This window comes from Micropterus salmoides, unplaced genomic scaffold (assembly GCF_014851395.1).
Source record: "Micropterus salmoides isolate LMB-PRFRI ecotype aquatic unplaced genomic scaffold, ASM1485139v1 Ms_hic_scaffold_12, whole genome shotgun sequence".
NCBI lineage: Eukaryota > Metazoa > Chordata > Actinopteri > Centrarchiformes > Centrarchidae > Micropterus > Micropterus salmoides.
In genome coordinates this window covers 19,276,001-19,303,754 of record NW_024040263.1, presented here as the reverse complement: position 1 = coordinate 19,303,754, position 27,754 = coordinate 19,276,001, and the positions used below count along the sequence as shown (strand labels likewise).

The 27,754-nt window shown below is 40.2% G+C and overlaps 1 protein-coding gene across 4 annotated transcripts in view; it reads left to right on the top strand.

Moving 5' to 3' along the window:
- The window catches only part of LOC119899331 (E3 ubiquitin-protein ligase SMURF2-like), a 75,281-nt gene that overhangs the window by 34,197 nt on the left and 13,330 nt on the right, over nt 1–27,754 (top strand). For 2 of the 4 annotated variants that reach the window (XM_038713859.1, XM_038713860.1), the window contains 10 exons: nt 677–715; nt 6,682–6,790; nt 12,310–12,443; nt 17,064–17,129; nt 17,605–17,689; nt 18,574–18,657; nt 20,897–21,108; nt 22,761–22,845; nt 24,366–24,524; nt 25,640–25,696. In XM_038713859.1, coding sequence (XP_038569787.1) covers nt 677–715; nt 6,682–6,790; nt 12,310–12,443; nt 17,064–17,129; nt 17,605–17,689; nt 18,574–18,657; nt 20,897–21,108; nt 22,761–22,845; nt 24,366–24,524; nt 25,640–25,696 — 1,030 coding nt within the window. The remainder of the gene's footprint in view (nt 1–676; nt 716–6,681; nt 6,791–12,309; nt 12,444–17,063; nt 17,130–17,604; nt 17,690–18,573; nt 18,658–20,896; nt 21,109–22,760; nt 22,846–24,365; nt 24,525–25,639; nt 25,697–27,754) is intronic. The other 2 variants (XM_038713861.1, XM_038713862.1) reach the window with 2 other exon arrangements.

The window sequence follows — 27,754 nt, the reverse complement described above, 5'->3', positions numbered from 1 at the left end:
AGTGGAGATGCACAAACCAATATGTTGGCAAAAGACATCAGTTATTACTCAAAGGAAACTGTGTCAAGTTTTACAGCTGAGACAGAAATTGATTGCTGGATTTTTACTAAAACATTACCAGAGAGAAACAGTTAGCCTAATTAACATGTTATTGATGATACATTATATCTGCAAAATTTTAAAATGATATTAAATAGTAGAATATTTCTCAGAGTTTGTAATATCACTAGCAAGTAAGAGAGATGACTGCACAAAACGGCTATATAAGCAGACAGGTGGCTTATGATGCACTAATGATGCATGACACTAATGATGAGTATCTGTCCAGGGACAACGGATGAAAAATTGCGTTTTGGCTAATTCTGGTGCATTTGCAGCAATGTTAATTAATGTACACTGTCCCTGTCAAATAAACTAATTAATAAATAAATAAATAAAGGCTGAAATACATTTGTCACTACTGATGTTTTATATAAATGGAATACAAAGATTAAAAGAAGAGAGATCACACGTTCTTGGAGTGCTGCTTGTTTTTTCAAAAATATATGTGAAATACTGTGTACTTTCTTACAGCAAATATTCAGAACAAGAAATAGATGTATAGAATAGTGCCAAGTTTGTGCACATCTGATCTTTAACCTGTTATTAACATCTCTCTGTATGTCTTCTCTTCCAGTCCTGTGTGCAAAGAACCTGGCAAAGAAAGACTTCTTCCGTAAGTAGAGCCTATTTTTACATGTTGCTATTCCTGGCACATTCCCTCCCTCGTGCATTAGAATGGGCTTTGTCAGCAGTGGCAGCTTGCTGGCTTTTGAAGCCATCCTGTAAATGAAGTCCCTTAGGAGCCTGTCTTTTATACACCGGGAGGCCTGGCACGCATAGGGACCCACCGCTAACCTAACTTCTAGTAATGGGTATCGGTTTCATTAGCACAAAAGCACTAGACTTAATTAAAAAGGCTTTATTTGAACTGTACAGAAATTACACCTTATTTAGTCCAGCTCATGCCCAATTCTGAATGGCAATTACATGAGGATAAATGCAAAGTTCAGGTGACATTTCATCATCTGACTGCATTTTGTCATAAAAACATCACATAGCATGTCAAATGATGTTAATTTTGTAGTGGAAGAAAATTAGGATAGTTGAATATGGTGGTAAGTGGTACAAGTAGAGCCTACCTAGCAATGTTTAGCTTTCGATTTGAACACATGCTAATGAGACTTTAGAGAAGCTGAAAAGTCCCACAAATAGGGATGGGTATCGTTAGGAGTTTAATGGTATTACTACTCTTACTGATACTGCTTATCCTTCCCAAGAAACAAAACAAATTAAGAACTGTATTAACATTGTTTGACTTTCTGAACAATAATTTAAAATAAAAAAACAGCAGTGTTTTGAACAAATCACTATTATAGACTCTAATGTTTTGATGATGCAAAATAAAATACAAACGTAATCAATCGACTGGCTAAAACTGCCTGTATATGATGCACTTTCGATAAATGTTTGGACAGACCGCTTGTGTTTCCGCGAGCAGGGTCTCTTGTGTGCGTGCTGTAGCCTGTGAGAGAGCGAGCATGCAGGCTTTGTAAGAGATGTCTCTTCTGAATTGGGAATAGCGAAAATACATCATGGACGATTGTCTTAATCTTATTAGAAATTACACAGTTGGTGAGATAAAATGTGCAAGATAACATTTATGTAGCAATAATAAATAGGGAATATGTTTTCTTAATTTCTCAAGTACTGAAAGCAGAACCGATTACGTCAAAGCTCATCAGTACTACAGTCTTTTATAATTTACCCATCCACAGCCACGCCATGATTGGACTTGATGGGATAAAACACACAAGTGCACACAAACATAATACATAAGGTCATCCGAGGGAGGGAGAAATATGTTTTCTTCTTTCTGGCTTCTAATTTACTATTGCTTTAGGCCGTTTCATCAACTTCTTTTTAGACGATCAGGACAGGAGGCCGTGTTCTGCTGCGGGCATTAATGTAAGAGTAAATGTATTATTAAATTTCAGTAATGAGACTTTTTTTCACCAAAGAATACCTTCTAAGCAACCCACATCTTTTTACCATAATTGTCAGTGATGGTCATGGTAAAAGCTCTAAATTGCAACAGTGGCGGGGTGTTTAGCTAGTAGTTTTGTTCTTCATTTACCTGAACGTCATGGTTGCTGACAGAAGGGATTTCATTTTTTGCCTATCACGGACACACACGAACACACAAAGCCACAGAAAGAGAAGTGCCATGAACGCATAAGGGTGACTGAACAGGTTTGACTTGCGTGAAGTATCGGTGCCCAGAGGTTTCTTGTCATATTGAAAATATGCACATACATGCATGCTCAGTCACACAGAGAACACGAGATAAACACACCATGAAGAATCCCTTATCAGATTTTCAACTAAATGAGGTACTGTGAAAAGACCTCATAATTGTAGTGGCAATTTGGCTTACAAACAGCAGTCAATAATAGTAAATACAAAATGTATTCAACAGTGATTAAAAACTGCAATCCTGTGTTTCCCACAGAATTAGATTCTATTTACATTTATTCATTTAGCTGACGCTTTTATCCAAAGCAACTTACAATTGCTATTTAGGTCAGAGGTCGCACGCCTCTGGAGCAAATAGGGGTTAAGTGTCTTGCTCAGGGGACACTTTGGTAGACACAGTGTCATAGATGGGGAATTGAAACCGGGTCTCTCACACCTAAGGTGTGATTCTTACCCACAGTACCATCACCACCATTTGTTGTGTTAGCTAAATTATACCGCATATAATGTGCTCCACTGCAAATATAAATAACTGAACAATATATACAGTTCCTTTGCTTCAAATTCTGTCAAACAAATAACGGCATCTATACAGTGAAGAATAGAAATCACAATTTCTGACCTGCCCTGCTGCATGTCTCTGTCTGCTGTCAGTGTAACCTAATCTGCCCCAACTGGCTCTCCCCTGCTGCCCTTGTCCTCCGCTCCTACAACTGGCTCTTCATTAGCTATAGTTATCCCTCCCTGACCCTCTCTTGGTGCTTCATGGTGATTGGTGCTTCAGTGTAGCCTATTGAATCCTTCAGTTCAATGAATCGTTCAGTGCTTGACCGGAGCTCTGACTGCGTAGTCCTACTGACCAAATTGAAAGACTGCCCAACTTTCAGTTTGCCTCGCTAACTAGGGAACTGGGATGGTGATTCGTGAAGGTTAAGCCATTGAGCTGAGAATTTAGTTGGATAAAGATAGCGTTTGCAATCTGAAATAGCAGCAACACACGTGCACACACTTCTTTCAGGTAGTGTATCCTTATAGCTGTCCTCAGTAATGTAAATGTTAGCCTGTGCATCTGCGCTAATATCAATCTAGTGAATGTCATCTGGATTCCTGTCTAAGGGCGGGGGGACGCTGTCACAAGTGTATTGGAAACACTGGGCAATAAATACTATAAACACACACACACACACACACACACACACACACACACACAAAAGTAGGTTTATTATTCAGGATGGCTCCCAAGTATTTGGGTAGGTCTCCTGCCAATTTCAATAAACATCTTTGGTTTTACATGTTCAGTTGTAGGAAGACTGTCACCAACTGACAGATTATCCTTCTACTGGGCCATGACTCTGTTTCTCCTTGTACAGAAGGCTTATTATTACAGAGTCATTCGCAAACTTAATTGGAATCAGAAATACTATTGATCCCAGAGGGGAAATTCTTTTACAATTCTGTTACAATTGCTCACTTTGCATATGAAGATATTAAGGACTAGATAGAGAATATAACGAAATATAAATGTAAGATCTAATTAGGGCTGACCCTAATAGTCGATGCTGCGCAGCGAAACAAGGATCATGCCATTTTGGCGATATTGGGGTGCTCAACGTCTGATTTTATATAGAACTACCAGTTTTCTCCCAATGAGTTAATATACAGCCTATTACAATATACATTTCGAGAGAGCGAGAGAGAGAGAACACGAACGATTATAGTGACCAAAATTATCACACTTATCAGTATTGTCACGGTATTGTAAAAATGTGCACTGAAACCATTTCAACAAGTTTTATATTGAAAACTACAAATACAATTGCCATTTTGTTTGCATAAAAAAAAGACAGCAAATACCCTTTATAAACATATGAAAATCATCTAAGTATGCATTATCCAGATTTAAATTTTTTATATACATATTAAGAATATACACAATAATTAATGAATACAATGACCCCTTGGACAATTACATGAAAACAAATAAGTCTTTAGAAGACAGTGACAGTAACTGCAATGAGCCCAAAAACTGACATAAATACAGAGGAGTCTGTAGCGTTTCTAGATACAGTGGGTACAGAAAGTATTCAGACCCCTTTAAATTTTTCACTCTTTGTTTCATTGCAGCCATTTTCCAAAAATCAAAAAAGTTAATTTTATTTCTCAGTAATGTACACTCAGCACCCCATCTTGACAGAAAAAAACAGAAATGTAGAAATTTTTGCAAATTTATTAAAAAAGAAAAACTGAAATATCACATGGTCATAAGTATTCAGACCCTTTGCTCAGTATTTAGTAGAAGCACCCTTTTGATCTAATACAGCCATGAGTCGTTTTGGGAAAGATGCAACAAGTTTTTCACATCTGGATTTGGGTATCCTCTGCCATTCCTCCTTGCAGATCCTCTCCAGTTCTGTCAGGTTGGATGGTAAACGTTGGTGGACAGCCATTTTCAGGTCTCTCCAGAGATGCTCAATTGGGTTTAAGTCAGGGCTCTGGCTGGGCCATTCAAGAACAGCCACGGAGTTGTTGTGAAGCCACTCCTTCGTTATTTTAGCGGTGCGCTTAGGGTCATTGTCTTGTTGGAAGGTAAACCTTCGGCCCAGTCTGAGGTCCAGAGCACTCTGGAAAAGGTTTTCGTCCAGGATATCCCTGTACTTGGCCGCATTCATCTTTCCCTCGATTGCAACCAGTCGTCCTGTCCCTGCAGCTGAAAAACACCCCCACAGCATGATGCTGCCACCACCATGCTTCACTGTTGAGACTGTATTGGACAGGTGATGAGCAGTGCCTGGTTTTCTCCACACATACCGCTTAGAATTAAGGCCAAAAAGTTCTATCTTGGTCTCATCAGACCAGAGGATCTTATTTATCACCATCTTGGAGTCCTTCAGGTGTTTTTTAGCAAACTCCATGCGGGCTTTCATGTGTCTTGCACTGAGGAGAGGCTTCCGTCGGGCCACTCTGCCATAAAGCCCCGACAGGTGGATTGATGCAGTGATGGTTGACTTACTACAACTTTCTCCCATCTCCCGACTGCATCTCTGGAGCTCAGCCACAGTGACCTTTGGGTTCTTCTTTACCTCTCTCACCAAGGCTGTTCTCCCCCGATAGCTCAGTTTGGCCGGACGGCCAGCTCTAGGAAGGGTTCTGGTCGTCCCAAACGTCTTCCATTTGAGGGTTATGGAGAAATTTTTTTGTAACCTTGGCCAGATCTGTGCCTTGCCACAATTCTGTCTCTGAGCTCTTCAGGCAGTTCCTTTGACCTCATGATTCTCATTTGCTCTGACATGCACTGTGAGCTGTAAGGTCTTATATAGACAGGTGTGTGGCTTTCCTAATCAAGTCCAATCAGTATAATCAAACACAGCTGGACTCAAATGAAGGTGTAGAACCATCTCAAGGATGATCAGAAGAAATAGACAGCACCTGAGTTAAATATGAGTGTCACGGCAAAGGGTCTGAATACTTATGACCATGTGATATTTCAGTTTTTCTTTTTAATAAATTTGAAAAATTTCTACATTTCTGTTTTTTTCTGTCAAGATGAGGTGCTGAGTGTACATTACTGAGAAATAAAATGAACTTTTTTGATTTTTGGAAAATGGCTGCAATGAAACAAAGAGTGAAAAATTTAAAGGGGTCTGAATACTTTCCGTACCCACTGTATGCTGGTTGGTTGACTAAACTGCGTAACGTGTTATCATGTGCAGTGGACGAATAGACTCTGCCGACACACACTGCAACAGAACAACATGTAGCGTTTTTACAAGAGCAGCAACACTGAGAGCTTCAGTTTACACGCTGTTAGCAAGTCAGAGAGACGAACCAAAGCTAAAAGTTAACTCACCCTGTGTTCACTGTAAGGACATTTTCTTCAATGAAGTTTCCCTCATGAAAAAAAAAAAAATTTGACCGGACTTCAGAGTGACTGAAAAATCTCCGCAGCGTTGTCTTCCGCCGTGTTGTCATTGACCCAAACAAACCCACATTGCATTCTGCGCATGTGCGCCTGCTTCTGGGAGAGGCTGGACAGTGTTTGCCGTGAGATTATAATAGCGCCGTAACTGTACCCGGTTACCATGGTAATTAAAATGTTTATGGTAATAATAACCGTCTGGAATTTTACCATGGTTTACCATTAAATTGGTAATCGTTTCATCCCTAGTTTAGAGTAAAGTGTATACATCTACAGTTGCCATCTTAAGTCTTTGTGAATGGAGACAGCCAGAGACAAACTTGTGACTGCAGTTTCATATAAATGGGTCAAATGGGGGTTGAACATGTCATATCATCACACACCTATTTCCTCCATGAAAGCGGTGTTAGTTACCTCTCTAGGTTCATGCACTTGCTAAACAAAGTATTTGCCTCTGTCTGTTTTTACAGGGTTGCCAGATCCTTTTGCCAAAGTGGTGGTGGACGGCTCAGGACAATGCCACTCTACAGATACTGTGAGAAATACGCTGGACCCAAAGTGGAATCAACATTATGATCTGTAAGTCAACAGGAGCGCCGTGGAGCAGTGTGATGTGCTCCTGTGCCATTTATGCCTCATTAATAAATGAATGCTGTGAGGGTATAGATTTGTGTATGAAGTCATGCACCACCTGAAACTCGAAACTGTACAGAAAGCATTGTTGTCACAGAAGTGTTGTATACCGGTTTTGCTATCTAGTGTGTCTCTGTGTGGAAGCGCTACAACAAGTGTTTCAAGAATGTAGATTGAGTCTTCACTTTACCGTGTGCAGAAACACCCATCTATCAAGCTTTAGTGCTTTTACATGAGAACAAAACATCTTGTAGAGTGAGATTCTAGACATTCCATATCTCAGGCCACATTACATTACATTTATTCATTTAGCTGACACTTTTATCCAAAGCAACTTAAAATTGCTATATATGTGAGAGGTCGCACGTGGTGCAAGGGGTTAAGTATCTTGCTCAGGGACATATTGGTGTCTCATTGTGGATTCGAACCCGGTTTTCTCACACCAAAGGCATGTGTCCTATCCACTGTTCCACCACCACCCACATCGAGACATATGCATATGAGATCTTTTTTGGGGGGAGGAAAACACAGCTCATACTGAATAAACTGATATCAATTTCTACTTAAAACAGATTCTTTCTATTTTGGGTAATAGAAGATGGTAAATATTTTGCTCGTGTATCCTCTGTGAATTGGATTTTTTCTGGCTTGCTCACTGAGCCATATTTTTTACAGCTTTATATATATTTAGATTACTACTTTATTTTAGTAATCTCCTCTGGGTTAACGACATATCAGCCTTTTGTGAGTCTTCTTTTTGAAACCTGATTTTTATTTTTTTTTTCTCATTAAGAGAGCTCCCCTTTCACTCTGTCAGTCTCAGAAATAGAAATGCAAATCATTGGTTTTTCAAACTAAGTCTATGAATAATGCAGTGTTCAAAGAAACCAAAAGCTGCTCATATTTGCTTTTCAAATTACTGAGAAAAGTTACAATAACATGTGGTCATTATATTGTCCATTGGCCTCAAGCTATGGACTACAAAAAGACTAGAACAGGACGACCGTTACACTCCACAAGTGCCCCTATGAAACTATGTACTTGACTCAGCAGTAGGAGGAGTGTTTTCACTGGGGTTGTATGTTGTGAATGTTCCCTGTACTGAGGTCTGTGTCGTAATCACCCCAAAGAACCCACTGGCGACTAAGCTTATGTAGTGGTGAGAGATGGTGGGGAACAGTGGTAGAAGGAATGAGGGGAAAAGAAAGCCTGATGGAAAGAGTTGGAAATTTGCAGTATTGAGAAAGAGAGCTGTAAAGGGAATGGTAGACGAATGGAGTTCACTTGAGAAAGCAAAGAAAAGAGGGTAAATAGTTATGAGTTGAAAGTATGTTTGACAACGGGTATCTTGGCATACTGCCACTTTAAACAGATAAATTATAAAAAATTAAATAAAGTTTAATTATTTCGGGAAAATGGCAGCATTTTCACAATTTTCTGACATTTTATAAACCAAATGATTAATCTGTTATTGAATAAAATAATAGGTTAATTTATAAAGATCATTATTTTTATCATCATTAATCATTATTTGTAGTCCTAATTATAATGTAACCCCCGTTGTCAAAGAGCCACATATGTATGTAACTGTACTCGTGCCTTTATTTCCATATAATAACATATATATCTTACCTTTCTGGGCACTTTCATTTTCGAAAACATGCCTGTTTCACAGTGCTTCTTGTGCCCTGTTAATATCGACCTCAGATCCCCTCCTTCCTATACACAGTTCTCCCCTCTTCCTCGATCTCCACCCACTCAGAGGAGGGGGTTTCCTGCCAGTGACCCCTGGCCTGTTCCTCTGGTTCAGGAAATGGTTAACATGCCACAGAAAGCATGGGAGTGTAGCTTGGCAGTTTGCCAGTTCGCCACACCCCCATATCCAGCCTCCAGCTTCAAGAGGGTAGGGTCTTTTCCCACATGACACTGATATTGCCAGGGGGCTCGATGCCTTACAGTACGTACCATGCCCTGCAAAGGTTATATAGCTTTATATAAATCATATAAGTCATATTTGCAAAAATGTTTAACTACACATAGACCCAGCCAACTTTCTGAAAAAAATGTTATAAATGCCAAATGTTCATGAACTCGCTGTAGTACATGTGTCTGGTTTTGGCAAGTTGCCTTCTCATGCTTGGCCTCCAGTTTCCAGGTTTTTTAGTACAAGTCTTCACATTGCTTTGGTTAGAGGGTCAGATTCTGCTCCCTCTGCCTTCACTCTATATTAAATGCTGTACACGCTGTCCTGTGCGTACCATATCCCATCATAAGAGCCTGTATTACCCCTACCGGTCCTCACACACAGTCTGAGCATGATTTGGTTTGTCCCCGGTTATAAAATGTTGAACATACCAGTGGCTCTAGCACTGCTACAGTCCATTTTTACGCTCCCTATGTCCATTTATTTCAAAAGGGCATTGGCAGATACTTGACAAGTTGACTCTCTTCATCACAAATTACCTATCGCAAGCCTTGGAGGTCTGTATGGTACACATACCCATCCACAGCATAATCAAAATGTGAGGAGCTCCAGACATTGATGAGTTGTGGTTTAACCTGGGGGAGATTTCTCTCGGCTTCATTCATTATGGCACAATAAAAACATGGGCTGACGCTGCAGAAAATGCAAAGCAAATTATTTTGTTGTATGCCGGGAAACGGGCATGGTTTTGGTTTGCATATTCATTAAGTGTTTTTTCTTCTCAGCCACCTTCAGAAATCACCAGAACTTATTGTACTTGGTGATATTGTTGCTTAAATATTCAGTTTTCCATTATGAGAGACAGGAAAACTATGTGGCAGCATATGTCCAAAAGTGGAAGAAGAGAAGTGAAATGGGGTGCTTTGTTCAATGTAACAGTAAAGAAAAGATCAGTTTTGAGGGAATTGAGGAAGAGTTCTTTGGCATCAACTAACTTTTTCATAAATCAGATCAAGGTATGTGTTATGGACGAGCCACAGCTGTGGATTGATTTATTTTTGTCTTTATAGATGTTAACAACTGAAGGATGTCCAACATTAATATGAAATATATCCAATCTGGAAAGAAATCTTGTTTCCCAATGTAATGTACGTTCCCTGGCAGGGAAAAGTTTAGGAAGTCCTGCAGGTCTGGATTTAGTATATCCCAGAAAGCTAATCTGGATTTGACTCAAGAATTTTTCCCCCTTCACTGCTGTTGTCTGTAGAATTAGGAATGCTAATCCTTATTTTTGTTGTGGCCGTAACCACCTAATGGCATGTGTGTGAACAGAAAAAGGAACATCCAAGAACATTAGGTGAGCCAAGCACATCTTGTTCTGTTTGAACCGTCTATGAAGAGGAATCTCTAAAGAAAATTATGGATCTAATGGCTTACATTATTATCACATTAAATATTAACTTCTAATTAATTTCTCATTAATTCTAGGTATCTATGTTATTACTTTAATGGCTCCTATTATCTTCAGGGAATATTTATTTTTACTTGGACATGTTAATATTTTGAACATGCAGGGATAATATATTTTTGTGATCTAGCAGTTATTACGTCACTACTTGCAAAAACTATAACTATAAAATACTTTGTCTTAAAACCCAAGCCTTGAAATGTTTTGAAATAAATAAGCATAAAACACTTTAGCATTGATGTGCAAAAAGCCAATAAGTGATGTTGATCAGTTTCAGATGGTTACACAGTGAGAACTGGAATGTGCAGCTCTGGACATCAGACAGCAGTCCTGGTCAGAAAAATGGTCTAGTGTGTAAATTGTTCACACCAAGCACAGTATACTGTGGCCTTGATCATTTTTATTTTGCCAAAACCCATCAGCAGAAGACCGTCTGTAGTGATGTTGTGTCATCTTCTATCTGCTTTGGAGTCCATTTATTATTCAATGCTGACAGTTTACTCTCCTTTCAGCAGTTTAGCCCATCGTCTGTATCAATTTGCTGTTGATAACAGTGTTGTAATAACTAACTGCAATGTTATATTGGAGGACAAGGTTTCCTAACAGTTATTGCGAGGAAATAAATTTTTTTTTTCTCCCTTATCCTCAGACACTCAGCCATTGTCTTGTCTGCTGTTTCAGTTCTTTTTTTTTTTTTTTTTTTTTTGCTCCTAGATGGTGCTTTGCACCCACCTCTGCATCACATTGACCTGTTAATCCCACAGCCGCGCTGTTTGAGGGGAAGAGCATGAGATTAAATTTAGAACACTATAATGTCCTCAGAGACAGTATAAGTTTACACACCGCAGCGCACAAAACGCAGGGAACCAAAGTGAAACATAATGGTACAATGCTTAGCACAGCTGTCGTTCTAAGATAAGAAGAATGTCCTAATCAAGGATGAGCTTAGTCAAAATTGGTCATGTGAAATCAAATTATAATTAATAATAATTTTTTATTTAATCTTTGAGTAAAAAAACCTTCAAAGTTGTCATAACTAGTGACATTTTCTGTATAACCCCATATTATGGTGTGAAGCCTTTTACAAGATAATGTTTGGAGCTGCTTACCTCTAGTGATTTCTAGTCTGTAAATATTCACTTACTGGTGCATATGGATTTAATTAACCCACCTTTATTGCAGAAGAAAATTGAAACTGCCATTGCAAAAACTGTGTTCTTTCATCCATTTGTCATCTAATAGAGTTAAAGGGCTAGAATTAGATCATAATCATGTACAACAAAGCACAGGCCTAGACACGTAGCAAAAGTGCAAGTTCCTACTGCATCCTGATCACTGGTAACTTAAAAATATCCACAACCTACACAAGTTATAGTTTAATTTTCAGTGCAACAAGAACGTTTGTGATTTGGCTTGCATGTTTAGTAGGGAAACCCCACTCCCCGCTAGTGATACACAGTATAATATAGAGCTTGGCATCAGTGCTGGCGGCCAGGCTGTAATTACGTGTGCTTGTGTGTGTCGGTGAATGGTTGATTGTGCATTTGAATGTTGTGTATTTACTGTGGGAGCTGTCTGGGTCTCAGACAGTGGTGGAGCACATCACAGGAACTTCCTCTGTTCTTCAACCACGACTAGACTAGCCTCAGCTGCACAAACATGCAAGCACATACACACAAGTTACTTTATAATCAGCTAATCGGCCTCATTACACAGTCTGAAAGTCTACACCGCAAACACCGTTCTCGTGCTGTCAGGGAGAAGTAGTTGGAAGAGATGCAAAAATAGAAGTTTCAGGTTATTTGGCTGTGTTTTTAGTCAGTGTTTTTGTTAATGTTTTGGAAAATGTCTTGAGCATAAGTGTGTTGTAGCTTAGGATTTAATTAAATTTCCCTCTTACCCTGTGAAAATCTACTCTGTTCGTTGAGCTTTGCGCTCCCCTGCAATGTGCACACAAGCATACGCCATGTCTCATTGGACCCTTTGAAATGCTATACACATTGTCAGGATTGCAAACTACTCCTCTTTTCTGTCTTATTGACCTGTGTTCTTTTGCTCCCTCTCTTCTGTCAGATACATTGGAAAGGCAGACTCAATCACCATCAGTGTATGGAACCACAAGAAGATCCACAAAAAGCAGGGTGCAGGATTCCTGGGCTGCGTCCGCCTCCTGTCCAACGCCATCAACAGACTCAAAGATACTGGCTGTGAGTACCCGTTTGTGTTTGTCTGTCTACATAAGTGCATACTCTGTGTCTCTGAACACTCACTCAGGTCACTGGTGTGTGGTCTCTATATTGTCCCTCTGCGATCTTACTGTGGCCTTTACCCTAAGGTGCCAGTCTGGGTTTTTGGTGAAGGGTGATAGGGAGGCTCCAGGAAATACAGGATGAATAAATTAATAACTACACGGCAGTTGGTTGAGCCATGTTAACCTCTCTTCACATGTATGCACACACATCCTGCACTCGGCATACTTAACCTTACTTGTGCCTCCTGTTTTATTTGTCTGCAGCAGTTTGATAGCTAGCTAACCTGCTGCTACATTTTGTAGCTCTTTCAACAGTGCCACTGTACCATTCGCGGCCTATTGCTGCTTCTCTACCAGCTAGTCATTGCCATAATATTTATGGGAACAGTACACTGGTAACTCCTTTAGGCCACACATATCAGAAATATTGCCTACACTAGACATCTGGTACCTGGGACTAAATCAGAAGCCACAATTCATTTTCCAGCAATACAACTTTCTGGCAAGGAATCAAATAGCTTTTATTCTTAGAAGTATAGTCCTGCTGATTTGGCACAAGATGCAAAAGGAGGAAGAAGGATGCTGCTTTGGGATAGTTGTGTGATAATCCTGGCTTGACCACAAAGTTGATCCCAGGCTTATGTGGGTAACATACGAAGGAACAGAAGTGATTTTGCACATACACACACATTCTCAAATAGTTAGTTTCCCATCTGCATGGCTTCAGACTGCTGCCTCTGTGTTGTGCCCTTTGATTTCCAACTGATTTAGACTCTTGTTAATGCTGTCTACCTTGTTGGCAGTACCAGTCAGTTGAAACTGACACACACACCCCCACCCACCCACCCACCCACCCATTATTATGTTATTACGATCAGAATAACATTCCTTCCACTCGCTCTCTTCTTCTCCTTCAATCCATTTTCCTGACCTGTCATAAATACAGGCAATCACACATGTACTAGTACCACACACTTTTTCATGTACCTGATCTACACAGTCACGCAATACAACCACTTCACTCACAGTTCTCTGTCTGAACAAAATTGCCATTTGTTCAATTTAAAAAAAAATCCAGACTACATAGTTGTTTACTTCCATGGATGGACGTAGTTGTAGTTTGGCTGGCCCAGATGTAACAGCCTCTTACACCAACCCCAAACTATCTTGTTAAATAGTCACATAAGAGTTCAGGATAGGTTCCAGGAACCTTTATGTTTGCTTCTAAATGGAATTCTTGGCTCATAAAGTTCACCCCCTAATCCACCAAAAACCACAACAGCCTCAGTATTGCCACAAAAGGGACCTTGACAGCCATGGAAGCCTGGTCCTATACTTTTACCCCACTGATGCCAAAGGACTTACCCACAATTTCCAGAAACAGACAGTATAGGCTCCAGTTAGGCTCCAGACCAGCCACTTACTGTACAGACAACATGGCAGAAATGACACTTTGTCGCAGCCACAGGAAGTGGACAGGGAGACTTATTCATGATCTATGACAAGACACCAGTGCTCACATTATCCCTTCGTCCTCCCTGCCCTGTGTGCTGCACGCACATCAACAGTGCTCAATCTGTGGTCTGACCAACATGCGTACACACACGAAGACTTTACTGGAATTGCCCCAGTTTCTAGAAGTCATATTCATTTACATAGCTCACTTTGTCATCCAAGGCAAACACAAACTTACACGAAACTGTTTCACACCTGCGCGCACACACACACACACACACACACACACACACACACACACACACACACACACACTCTTGCAAACCAAAAGGAGATTGACCGTGATTGTCTAGTTTATTAGAAGTCTGTCTAGAAGCTCCGCTTCCTGTAGCATCGCAGACACAACCCTATAAGTCCTCTGCCCCACTTCTGAACTCACAAACTCACTAACACACACACACCACCAGTTTTTCAAAATGACTTTACTGACTACACATGTTAGTCTGCCTCACTTTGAACCGTGTAGTATTTATAGTGTTGATGTAATGCGCAATTATATTTACTGATTTTCTCATTGTATCACTGTTGATACCAGGATCTTAGGATTTTGAAATATTGTGAGCTAAGCCTGGCCCAGACATCTTCTCCTTTCTTAATCCTGTAAGTCATTGAGCCACATTTTATTTATAAATGTATGTAATTTCTCAGTGCAACTATAATAATTGGGGTGGCTGGGTTCCTTCCCCCAAGAAGTTTGAGTGTTAAACACTTAATTTCCTGCATTCTGCTGCATTGTTTGGCACCAATTTCCAACTTTTCTGCAATCCAGTGGCACGTGACAATTAAAAAAAGAAAAACATATGATACAGTAAGGCTCTTAGGCATTCTGTATTGCTTTCAAATATGTATTCAACTATAGATCAACGTTTCTCATTTAATGTCATCCCTGCTGAGTCAACACACACGTAGGTTTGATTGATCGAAGTAAAGTCTTTTGAAAGGCATGTGGCACCTATTCACATCAATAATAAATGAGTTAATTTTGTAGCTTAATTTAATAGCTCAAGAAATGTACAAAAAACAAAACAAATTAAAAACAAAAATGTAGCAAAAATCAAGGGTCGCTGCGTCTACAAGCACTGCAGAGAATTTCGAGAATAAAGTCCTAATATAACAAAATCGACCTGCCTTCTATTCTGTGCAGTAGCCTGCATTATTGCTCTGCTATATATCCCCTTCAGACCGCTTGACAGACATAAGACCCCGTTTGGGACTGTACTCGATGAGACAAGAGCGCTGCTCTTCATAGGAGGTGGAAAACTGAAACTAACTAACACTTCTGATCAGGCATAAACATCACTACATATCTACACAAATGTTAATTTTACCACCTTCAATAAAGTGCAGCCCACAGCTGCTTCAGTGGGAAGCATCTTAGAGCAGTGAGACAGTCCCAAACAGAGCAGAGGTGTGGCGATACATTAACTAGACACTGACAACAATGCTTAGAATAAATTTTTTGATCAAATGTATTTGGATAATACAGTAGTGGCTGACAAAGGACCCCTTGGACAGAGTAACCAACAATATATTATTTTCAAGGGCTTTAATGCATGATCGTAATGATAGATAAATAGATCCGGAGCTATTTTTTTAAAGTTATTTTCATATTTTTTGTCCTTTTTTTGAGATCAATGGTTTTTTTAAAAACAACAACGCTTATGGCTGATACTATGGTTCATATGTATGCATACAGACATGCACATGCAGAGACGGATCTCATGTGGGTGTACATGCACACATTAACACACATTTATTTAGTTTGTTCATTGCGTCTGCCATATGAGTAAATTTATGTTAAAGTAAACTTAATGATGCGGTGAGGGCTTGTGGTTATAGGTCTATAAATGTTCTGTCTCTTGGTTTCCCTCTTCTGTTATATAAGAGAAAAATTACTATTACTATTGCAGCCATGTAAGGCTTAGACCATCCATGTCTAGACACGTATCTGCAACAGATGCACAAACACACATGCACGCACACACACGCACACGCGCTTTCTCTGTATCTGTCTCTCTCTCTTTCTCTCTTGGAAACTACCTATGGGACTGTTTACATCTGCTTAGTCTATGCATCTCTTTATCTCCCTTTCTCCCACTCACTCTGTCTGCCTCTTATCTGCAAATGGCCCTTTTTATATTTAAGTAAACCAAAGCCCCTGCAGGACTCGCGTGCGCACGTGTGCACGCACACACACACACACACACACACACACACACACACACACACACACACACACACACACACACACACACAGGTTGCAATGTTAGTACATAGTAAGTATCTGTGTCTGGATCTTGTTCAGAGTCTTCCTGGGGTGTGTTTCTTTGCTGTCTGTGTCTGGCGATGCTATCCTGTGCTGAACAGACAATGACTTCTTATCATCCACAAACAACAAAACTGTTTCATATCTTCAAATTGTAATCTTTTCACACACAATGGTTGAAGCTGTGGATGCATTTATTCTGCAGAGTAGTTGTATTCTCAGGCACACTTGCATGACTTCATTTATTATCAGAGTTGTATTTGTGTACTACTACAGTATGTATTAAGAAACAGTAATTTGATTGTGTAAATTTCAAGGACATTGTGAATTAATTGATTTATTTTCAAAAAAGAAATTGTATCTCAGCTTGACAATATTGATATGTTTAACAAAATAATGGTTCCAAGGCTATCCAGCGCTGGTCATATTGGTCCCTGTTGGTTATGGTTCTGCTGGATCTTGAACAAAGTGCTATTTACTCTGCAATTGTTGCAACAAAAGCTACAAATGATCAATACATCGCACAATAACTTTCCAGGGTTGGAACATCCTCTCTCATTGTATTATAAATCCACCGTGCATGGATCTATTACTCAATCCGGCCTTCCTGGAGTGTGTTTCACTGAGGCAACACGCCCACACAAATGTAGTTCTCTGCAGTTATGTTTTCAGTCTGAACGCACAGTTACTCAGCATGAAATACAAGTTGCACATCAGCTTAGTACCTGCTTGCGTTGTAAATGGTGGCAGACACTGAATCAGTGGTTATGTGTTTTGCTTGGTTTTTCCCTGCAGATCAGAGACTGGACCTGAATAAGCTGGGCCCCAATGACAATGACACCGTAAGAGGACAAATAGTCGGTAAGAAACACAAACGCACACAATTTCAGTTGCATACTGTACATCCCAATATAAAATTCAACCTCAATGAACTATCATTAACTATCATTATAAAATCTGTAATTGAGATTTGAAGCAAGCCCTGGTAGGCCCGCAACTCTGGATGTCTGGATGCCTTAGTGCATTGTATTATTTTAAAACTGCATCCCCTGTCCCAATACTCTACCTTACCAAAGACCACAGAGTGGAATTCCATTGTTTTCTCTGGCTTTGTAATACAAAAAAAACATCTTTAATTTTCTTATTGTTGCTTTCCTTTGCATTATGACAGAGGAGAAAAGGAAACGGGAAGAATATGAAGAAGACAAAAATATATCAAAATTATTAGTAGAGACTTTATACAAAATGATGAAGGTGCAAAGTATTAATCATTATTTGAGCTGTGTATTTAGAAAAATGTTATTGAATGTTTTCCTTGTCTTTGTTAACGGTTCAGTAAGTCTTCAGTCCAGAGATCGCATTGGGACAGGAGGGCCGGTGGTGGATTGCAGTCGTCTGTTTGACAATGACTTACCCGATGGGTCAGTACTGCAGGCGGGGCGGACACACATACACATACACATACACACACACACACACACACACACACACACACACACACACACACACACACACACAGCGTGTTAATGAGAGCTCATCACTTTGACAAACTCTCAGAAGTGCAGCCACATCAGGAGATGCTAGAAACAAGCTTGTTTAATACCTGTATGGGGGGAGTCAGATAGTCCATTGGGAAAAAATTAAAAGCTCTGTTTCTGGTCAAGTATTATAATCAAGAAGAATCGCTGCCCACGTGAGAGTAGCCTCCGTCAGACCTACTTATCACCGTGGTGTGTTCGAGGAGCAAATGGAGGTTGTCCTACAGAAGATCAGTGGGAAGAAATTGTCATTAGTCATTAACCTATTTAATAACTCCATAAATAATTGCACATACATTTGAAATGTGCTTTAACTGTAAAACACAGAATTCAGAAAAATTTAAATGCAAAATGTGGAATTTGGGGGAGAAAATTAAATGTAATCTGGAAAAAATTCAACCTCATTTTCAGATGGCTCTAGACAGGGGTCTAGTTTATCTGTGATTTTGTGTGTATTTGAAAAGTGAGATATATTTAACATCTGTAAACTGTAGTTGTGAATATTAATATCCTCTCTTTGAGACCCTTGTCTAGTTTGTTTCTTTTAATTCTTTTCCGGTGCAATTCTTAGTGTGTTTAAAAAAAAAAAAGATAAATTTATATGGTTCATCTATATGCCCATTGGTGAAACTCTTTTTTTTGTGTTATTTATAAAATGAAGGATACGTTGTTCACAGCACTGTTAGATGAGGATGTTCTTAGAGGTGTCAAAAGTGGAAGTTTGAGGCTTGTTTTCTCACCAGTTTGTTTTATCTGTCATGTAACAGCTGGGAAGAAAGGAGGACAGCTTCTGGAAGGATACAGTACCTGAACCACATCACACGTACCACGCAATGGGAGAGACCTACCAGGTACATCTACACTAATCCACAACTATGACTTCAAGTAATGTATAATATTATAAAAAGGGAGCCGTGTTAAAATGGGAGCTTTCCCACGGCTCAAATTATATCGCTAATCCTTCTACTGCCTATCTTAGGTCCCATCCACACTACTTCGTTTTAGTTTACAAACGGAGAATTAAAACAAATACGATCTCCGTCCACACCAGTGTTTTAGCTGCCTATCAGAGTTGATCTCCATCTACATTAAAACAACTGAAAACGCACATCTATTGGCTGTTCAACGCAAAACGGGATCGGCAGTGTTTCCAAACTTCTCCGTTTTAGGTCTTTGTTTTCGCCGTTTTAGTCTGGACGGGAGGTGCAAGCGTAGCAAAAGGTTTCCGTTTTAATTTGAAACGTAGTAGTGTGGATGGGGCCTTATGTATGGCAGCCCTGCCGATATAATGCACAGCAAACTTCAGCAAATTCTCCACTGCAACACACTCACACACCAGTGTTTCCCCCAGGATTGAGTTGTTGTACTATCTTTGTTTGGATCCAAGATGAATCTTCCAAATGTTTATTTCACAGATATGTGTGCATATAGGGGAAACATTGCACACAGTCTGAACCAAACAGCCCTTTGAAGGTCTGTTCCTAAGGGGGGACCGGCCAAAATGTCCTCACTCCTGTGGTTTAAAACTCAAAATGGCTCTCACAAAGATAGATGTAAAAGTACACACACTCACAGGCGCACCCACACACCCCTACCTAAATAAACTAGCCAGCCAGTCGGGCAGCTTGGTTTGACTTGGCCCCTGTTCCTGCAGGAACAACTGTCGCCTTCCTACTTGGCCCATATCAATGGATCCGTTTGCGGAGTAAGCAAACAAACAGACCCCCCCCCCCCCCCCCCCCCACTCAACAGCCCCAGTTTTGTATTCTTAAACAGACGGTTGTTGGTGGTGACTAGTCATTGTTACTTATTCTCACAATTCTTCAATGGCCCTTGTCACTCCTCCTGAGGAATGACAAAGAAAAAACTGGTAATTGAGCTACTTTTAAAAGGACAGATTGGAGGTGTGGAGGAGAAAAATGGCTCATAGACTGGAAAGAAAAGTGGAGGGCGACGTGGCACATAAGTGGGCGGGGGGATGAAAGGGAGGAAGAGTGTATGGGGGAGAGGGGGTGGAGGTGGGATGTGGATTGACAGAAAAGGGTCCAAGGGTTTAGAAAGCCATGGCGTCAGTAACTCACAACAGCCAGTGGTCAAACATGCTACACACACAGATACAGTAAGTGTCAGTAAGCAAGCCTGTTTCCTGTCTCCATTTGTGTCTGCTTATCAGATATTTGTTCATAAGACCTGCCGTTTAAGTAGCACACAAACACACTAAAGATTCTCTTGTAGTCTTATGATGACTTTGTTTGCTTTTCTGCAACACAAAATCCTTCATATCACTTTTTCCTAAATATAACCATTAAATAGATTTTTCTGCTCAAGGACTGATGAAACATGCTCTTTTCCAATAATTACATTATACTTGTGTGTATGTCTAGACATCACAAGAACAAATAAACATTCTACACCTATGGCTTTGCTTACATAAAACACAGTAACGCACCTCCTTGCACCCTCCACACCCAGGTCCCTGTAAATAGAGGAAAACATGGTGCACAGTTGCATACATTTACCAAAACCAAAAGTTCACCACTTATCACAACTCATTTAGCACACTGTTCTTATCAATTTATTATAGGGATGAACCATATTAGATTTTTGCCTATATCTAGTATGCCGATTTTTTTCTTACTCATTTTGTCCGATTGCAGATACCAAGATGTGCATATATTTTCCCACCTAATTGCAGAGAACATCAAATCTCTATTTTAGTGAAATTTAACATATTATTATGTATGCGTTTATCATGCAGACATAAAATAGAATGCTTTTCAAAAATGTTGGTGCCTGTTTCTCTTTGTTCTTCACAAATTCGTAGTAATGGGATGATGTCTTAAGATGGCCAATACCGATGACGTGCTGATATTATCGTGCATCCCTAATTTATTCCTTCAGTTCACCGCATTTAGCCAAATTAAATTTAAAAAATGTTTTTTTATTTCTGATTTGTTATAAAAATGGTTATGATGTATACATATAATACTGTACATTATATCTTGAAAATAGAGCAACTTCAGATTACACTCACAGAGAAGACCATAGTGTGCATACACATGAACATATGCACTTTCTACTCTTTCCCAGGCCAGCGTCAGAGTACTCTAGCCCATCAGGGCGTCCGCTGAGCTGTGTGGTGGACGAGAACACTCCAGTGATGACACCTGTTAATGGGGCCGAGGCCAGCGTCCCACCGGGTGAACAGCGGATCCAGGAGAGACGGGTTCGATCACAGCGGCATCGTAACTACATGAGTCGAACGCACCTGCATACACCGCCTGACCTGCCTGAGGGTTATGGTAATAGACACACACATTCCCTTTGCTAACTGATTACTATTTAAGAATTCCATCTGGTAAAGTAGGAAAAAAGTGATACAGTCTCAATAAATTATTGCATTTTGTATCTGTCCTCAGTGAGGATACCATAGTAAAAAAAAGTAGTGTTTATGATGTCACATGACATTGTCCGATTATGATCATGCAATACTGAATCTTGCTTGTAGCCTGGAGGCAGTGACGTGTTGAGCATTTTTTTTCTTTTAATGATGAGAATAAAGTTTAAATGCCCTTTTTATTTTATTCTGTCGCCCTTCTCTGTCCTTGGGCTCACTCACACTTTCTCTACCCCCCCTACTCTCCTCTCCTGTCCTCTCCTCTACCTCCTTCCCACAGTACCACATCATGACAACTGCAATCAACGCTTGCTATGTGTTAATATTCCGTCTCTCCTCTTGTTTGCAAACACTTTCCATAGTTGGAATTTTTTGGCTTTGCAGACTGATATTCCCACAGCGAAGAGGAGGAGGGAATGCAGGGTATTCATAGCTCGGTGTTTAGCTCAGGCTATTGGCTATTTTTTAATGTCTGTAATTCCTAAGCTGGCCTTACTTAGGGCATGCGAACATCAGCGTCTTTTGTTTTGTTTTTTCAGAAAAGTGTAATTTTCACAGTCAGCCACAGTGCACCCCACAATACCCACAGAGTCTGTAAAATAAATTATTATTTTAAGTGTAGTGCTGTATGCCAGGGATTTTAGAATGGCAGTGTTGGACCTGTGCCCCCTTTTGAAATGTCCTGCTGTGTCCACTGAGGCTGGCCAAGATTGGACAAAGTGAGTCACTGATGCCCAACAGCTCGTGTGCTTTCTTTCGCAGCTGAACCCTCTGAACCAGTGGCTGGGTGTGGTGAGAGAGAGAGATTGTGTGAGTGGGGGGAAAAAGAGAGGCAGAGTTGGGTAGGAAATTAGTGCGTGCCAGTAGGAAGTTGGGTGGGTGGTGGAGTAGTGATGGATTAGCGGGTGAATATGCACACATGAACAACTCCTCCTGTACAGTGTACACACTTTGTGCCACCATTCACACACTCACTCTCCATTCATCCATGAGCTGAATGGAACAAATTACCCAACAAGCCAATGACAAACCGTTATCTTCAAATTTCTTTTTGGTGTCCTCATTTCCCTAATTTTTTCACAGTATATTACATTAGTGGGTTTGAAATGAGTGGCAGCATTTTCTTTGCCATTCTTTTTGGTTTTGGAGATTAATAGGATGAATTTGAGAGCACACACCAGCCTTTAGGGGGAAAAAGGCAACAAGGATGCGTCGAGGAACTCTTAGCAAGGAAAAACACTCATGGAAGTTTTTGATAAATTTTCCTCACATTTTATTCCCATCCCATTTTTACTCCCCATCCTCTTGGAATAGGCCTACTGGAGAGGAACTAATTGATTACATTGGCCTTAAGAAAGTCATGTCTCTGCAGTTTGCCTGTCACATAAATTATAAACAGACTTCCCCTTCTCCAAAATACACAAACTCCGTTTCCATGCTTGTACCCACCAGGACTGCACTACAGAACAACATTCTCGACAACCGTTCCAATCTTGTTTCAGTGCTCTTTTTACCTTTTGACTTCAGAATTCCAATCAATTTATCTCTCTGTTTTAGAGCAAAGAACCACTCAGCAGGGGCAGGTCTACTTCCTCCACACACAGACTGGAGTCAGCACCTGGCATGACCCCCGGGTGCCCAGGTAACTCCTTCATGTTAATATTTTTCCATCTTCATTGTCCACATTTGTAGAGCTCTTTATATGGTTGGTTTGATAAATGTTATTAAGAGATATTAATATGAGCATAATTATCTCAGCAACACATTTTCTTAAACACATAAATACACTGCAGTGCTGACAGCTTGTATTGCTTTAATCCTTATCTAAAACCTGAAATATATTCCCAAAACTGACAGGAGCCAAACTGAACATGACTGGACTGGATCAGACCTAATTTCTCACTTAATTGCTCACAGTTGTGTTCAAAAACTTAGTCTTAGTAGTCAAATTTCAGTCTCATGTCAGGGTCGGCCAGACTAGTGACCCCTGAGTTCGATGTAGAGTTGGAAGAACATTTTTGGACAGATGTTGAGCTGATCACACCACAGGCCAGTGGTTCTGCATTCAATCAAATGCAGAACCAACTCTCAATAGCCCACTAGTAAATTCACCAGAGACTGCAGGCAGTGCTATTGCGTTACGTTTTTGGCCATGCCTCGGTGTGTAGCTGCTGCTCAGCGATGAAGCACATGCATTTAACATCCAACTCACAGCAGCAACCTCTGGGTTTGGTCATTTTGGACGGTGCTGTTAAAATGACCCAGTATGTTGTGATGAGTGCAGCGAGGCATGTGCTTTGTCCCCGAGTGATGTGTCCTCACTTCACACAAGGACAAAGTACTCGCACACAAAGTACAAGTCCTCTTTCGGCTATGGCGTTGTCCCAGATCAGGGCTCCGGTTTCTACTGACAGGAATATCAGTTTACAGGAGAAGAGAAGAATCAAGAAATTAGAGCGGCTACTTTGTCAGAAGGATAATGGCGATGTTAATGTTGATGCGTTTGGGTCTGTTGAGAGCTCTGCTCCTGTGTTCTGATTGGCTGATTCCTGTGGACAGGCTGTAGAGGAAATGTCTACTTTACTACTTAATGTAAATGTTTAATGCCAACCCATACTTCATCACTTAGAACAGCACTATCACTAAATATGCCATTGAAAGGATAACCTTTATTTACAGCAATGGCATTCTTCATTCTTCTTGTTGTAGTTTGTTTAAAAGCAATTACCTACTTGCTACTTAGCATTGAGCTTTAGAGAGGCAGCTAACAATCAGTCATTACTAACAACAGCTGTAAAAATGTGAAACCAATATTGCTCCTCAGAAAAATCTGAACTCCACAAAGGGCAGTGACTGAAGCAACACTGAATCGGCACATAAGGCGTTTGTTAAGCAAGTTAATTATAGAATTATTCTGTTATCACTGTTAGGCGGAAATTCTCCCATCTAAGGACGGTCAATTATATAGCAGTCCATCATTATCCTAAAGTCCTTAAACTAGTCAAAGTGTGAGGATTAATGTTGTTTGGTCTGCAGGCTTCTTTGTGTTAGCAGTATGCATTTGTAGTTTAATTTAGAATGGAATAATTGAGTAACTTGTAGTGATAATACTTATAGTAATAATTTGTAGTGATTCTTAATGGGGTTATTTTTGTTGTTCAGGGACCTAAGCAATGTGAACTGTGAGGAGCTGGGCCCACTTCCACCAGGCTGGGAAATCAGAAACACAGCCACTGGCCGTGTCTACTTTGTCGACCACAACAATCGAACAACACAGTTCACAGACCCACGGCTATCTGCTAATCTGCATCTAGTACTCAAGTGAGTATATCAATCATTGATGCGTTCGAGCCCCCAGAACTTAAAGACATTACCTTGGCTGTGGTTTAGATTTGTGCTACCAAGGACAAATAAAATTGTGCATTTTTCCCCTGTATTTGTACACACAACTCTTAAACTCTTCCAAAACAGAAGAGCTGCATGCAAATCTGTACTGCTGCTTTGTATAGTTAACAGTCCCCTCTACCTGGAATACTCAAAGTAGTGGTGACAAAAACAGAGATCAACAATAGTTGCAGTGATACAACACCAACCAAGGTATTATGACTTTAATTAGCTATTTACTCATTTGAAAATACCAGATATAAATAAAAGCAAATTAACTGGAAAAGAAAAACAGGAAGCTTTTTCTCAAGAAAACAAATCCAAGTGTGATGCTTCAAACCACAAACCACATAGCGTTAATGTTAATGAACTTATTTTGCCCACGTGATGCATCTTTTATATGTTAAGGCTTTTCAACGAGTCCAATATTTTGTCTGTACTCACTGCTGACACACTACTGTACTGCTGGTCTTGGTTTAGTCTCAATTTTAAAGTTTCGTCTGAGGACTGTTAGCAGTTTAGTGTATTTAAAAGTAGCTTTACACTCAGACTATCCGTTTTGGAAATGGACATGATGACTCTTGTCTGGGGATGCTGGAAAAACCTGAAGAGAGGGGAAAAACGGTTTGGGAACCTGTGATACACACTGCAGTCATGAATCCACCAGCAATGAATATGTCTGCTGTAAGATGATCACTGATGGCTGTCTTGGCTTCATTCATCATTCGTCCCTCTGTCAATGGTCGTTTCCCATCTTCTTCCTTTCTGTCTTTCTCACTGACACTGCCATTTTTCTCCGCTGTTTTTGTCTCCTTCCACTAATTCTTTTCTTTGTCGTTGTGTTTAATCTACCTTAATTCTGTTTCTTTGTGTCCTCCATACTGCTCTGTTTCTGTTTGTACTGTCTGTCCTGTCTCACTGTTTCATTTTTTAAATCCCTTCCCCTGTTGTTTTGAATGCTCCTCTCTGTCATTCACATTCTGTTTAATGCCCTTTCGCCATCTTTGTCTTTTTCTGTCCTTTCCTCCCTTTTCCCCTCCTGTTTTCTCCAGCAGCCCAAGTCCAAATGGTTCCCGTGTGGCCATGGACAGCCAAAACACTAACCTCAGGTAACCCGTCCCACACACACACACACAAAGACAGACAGACAGACATTTGTGCAGACATACACGTGTGTTCACATACTTGCACTCATCCATGACAAACATGCTTGTAAACAGTACAATCAGCATGCACAGGTTGCCGGACGTTTTCATACATTCATCCCAGCTGTCCGTATAAAGCCATTTCAGCAGCCACACAAACCAAACCACACAAACACACATACATACTGTTACACACTCATGAGAGAAAATGCAGACTGTGATCTTTTCCACAGGGGAATGTCCAGTCTATGAGTGTTTATGTATATACGTGCATAACCTTCCACAAGGTTGACTTTCATGTGGATATCATTTAAGTTCAACACACACACTCACACAAACTGTCTGGCTGTACGTACTGGGGGCTGTCAGTCCATCTTTCAGATTGTTTGTGCTGTCTGTCAGCAGTGTGCCTCCACTGAAGAGCAGCTCGTAGGCATCTTAAGCCAACAGAGAGGCCTGTTGAAATAATACTAAACAGTTGTTAGCCCAGCAGCTGTTAGCTTAGCACCAATTCTTATATCCTCGCCGAACACACATGGGCTAGACACTTTAGCAGCATGTTAGCTCTTCAACTGAGTAATTTAGAGAAAATGACAACTAGCAAAGTCGTGATATTCATGTGGAAGGAACCTGTGAGTAATCTCGATCGCTGACATGATCGACCCGATTTTAGGATTGTTCTTTTTGATATTTTAGCTGTCAGTGTGTGAGGTAGGAATCATTAGTACAAGAGGAACATACAGAGATGTGGAGATTTTTCCTGTTTGCTTTTTTAGTACACATTCTTCGTCTTAACCTCTTTCAATAACAGCGGCTGGCACGATAGACATGTTTGGGAAATCAACATCTGGTCATTTGGTCAAATAGTATCCATATGTGTCAGAACAGCCTCTGGTTGTGAGTTGAAGCTCAGCTATGTTATCCAGTCAGCATCATTAACTGCTTGTCTGACTCCTTATTAGGAGAGATTTGAGGGAATCCAGACAAAGTTTTAGAGCTTTGAGAAGGTCAAAATTAACGAGCTCTAATTTCGAATGCAGCTTTCCGTAATGCACGCTGATTAATGAAAACAAAATTAATACACCCTTTTTGTATAGTTGGTGTCACAGCAGATTTTATACTCTGGCTTTAAGACTATCCGCCAAATCAACCGTATTTCAAATGTACAATATCTCAAAGTAGAACGTGATCTAGGGTCAAATCATTTTTTCAGTTATTTTATTTTAAGAAGTTTAAAATGTTTAATAGGCCAACTGTAAAGTGAAATGAGTTCAAACTCAAATAGGCCTCTTCTCAGCTTTGGTTCTAAAATACAAAATTTTATTAGCCTTGCTAAATGATCTCGACAACACAGACATGATGTTAGATTATTTAGTGGGTGGAGGCCACACAACAATCTGTCTAAATATATTGTTCATGTACATACATTTGACAATTTCTTGGAAGTAATAACGTTGTTATACCTTCTGTTCAGGTCTACTAAGGCCTCTGAAAAGAAAAAAAGAAAAAAAAAAAGGATCCAGTACAACTAGTCAAACCCACTGACATAATCTGCTTTTTCTACCTTTTCTTCTCTCCTCTTTTCCGACAGTCCTTGGCCATTTGTTTTTATCCTCTCATCTCTACGCCTCCCCCTCTCCTGTTATCTCCTCTGTCCTCACCCATTCTCTCTCTGCCGCTCGCCCTGTTCTGTGCTCCAAAACCTGTTAAAGTTATCAGCCTCTCTGCTGGCTCAATGTCAAGACATCTGTCTTTTATCAGCACCAACATTTAAGAATATTTCACCCTATATCCACGTAAGTCCACCACACACATGCACATGCCATAATGCTGCGCTACATTGACCTGTTTCCATATAGGCGATTGAAGGTGGTGGTGTTTCAATGTCAGGACTAGAGTGCGTGTTACCTCATGCTTGTGTGTGGCTTCAGCAAAAATGCCTCTTTGTTTTTCTTGAGATATCTACAGAGTTGCGTAGATAGTGTTTTGATTTTATTCAGTGGAAAGGGCTTGTAAGGGGGG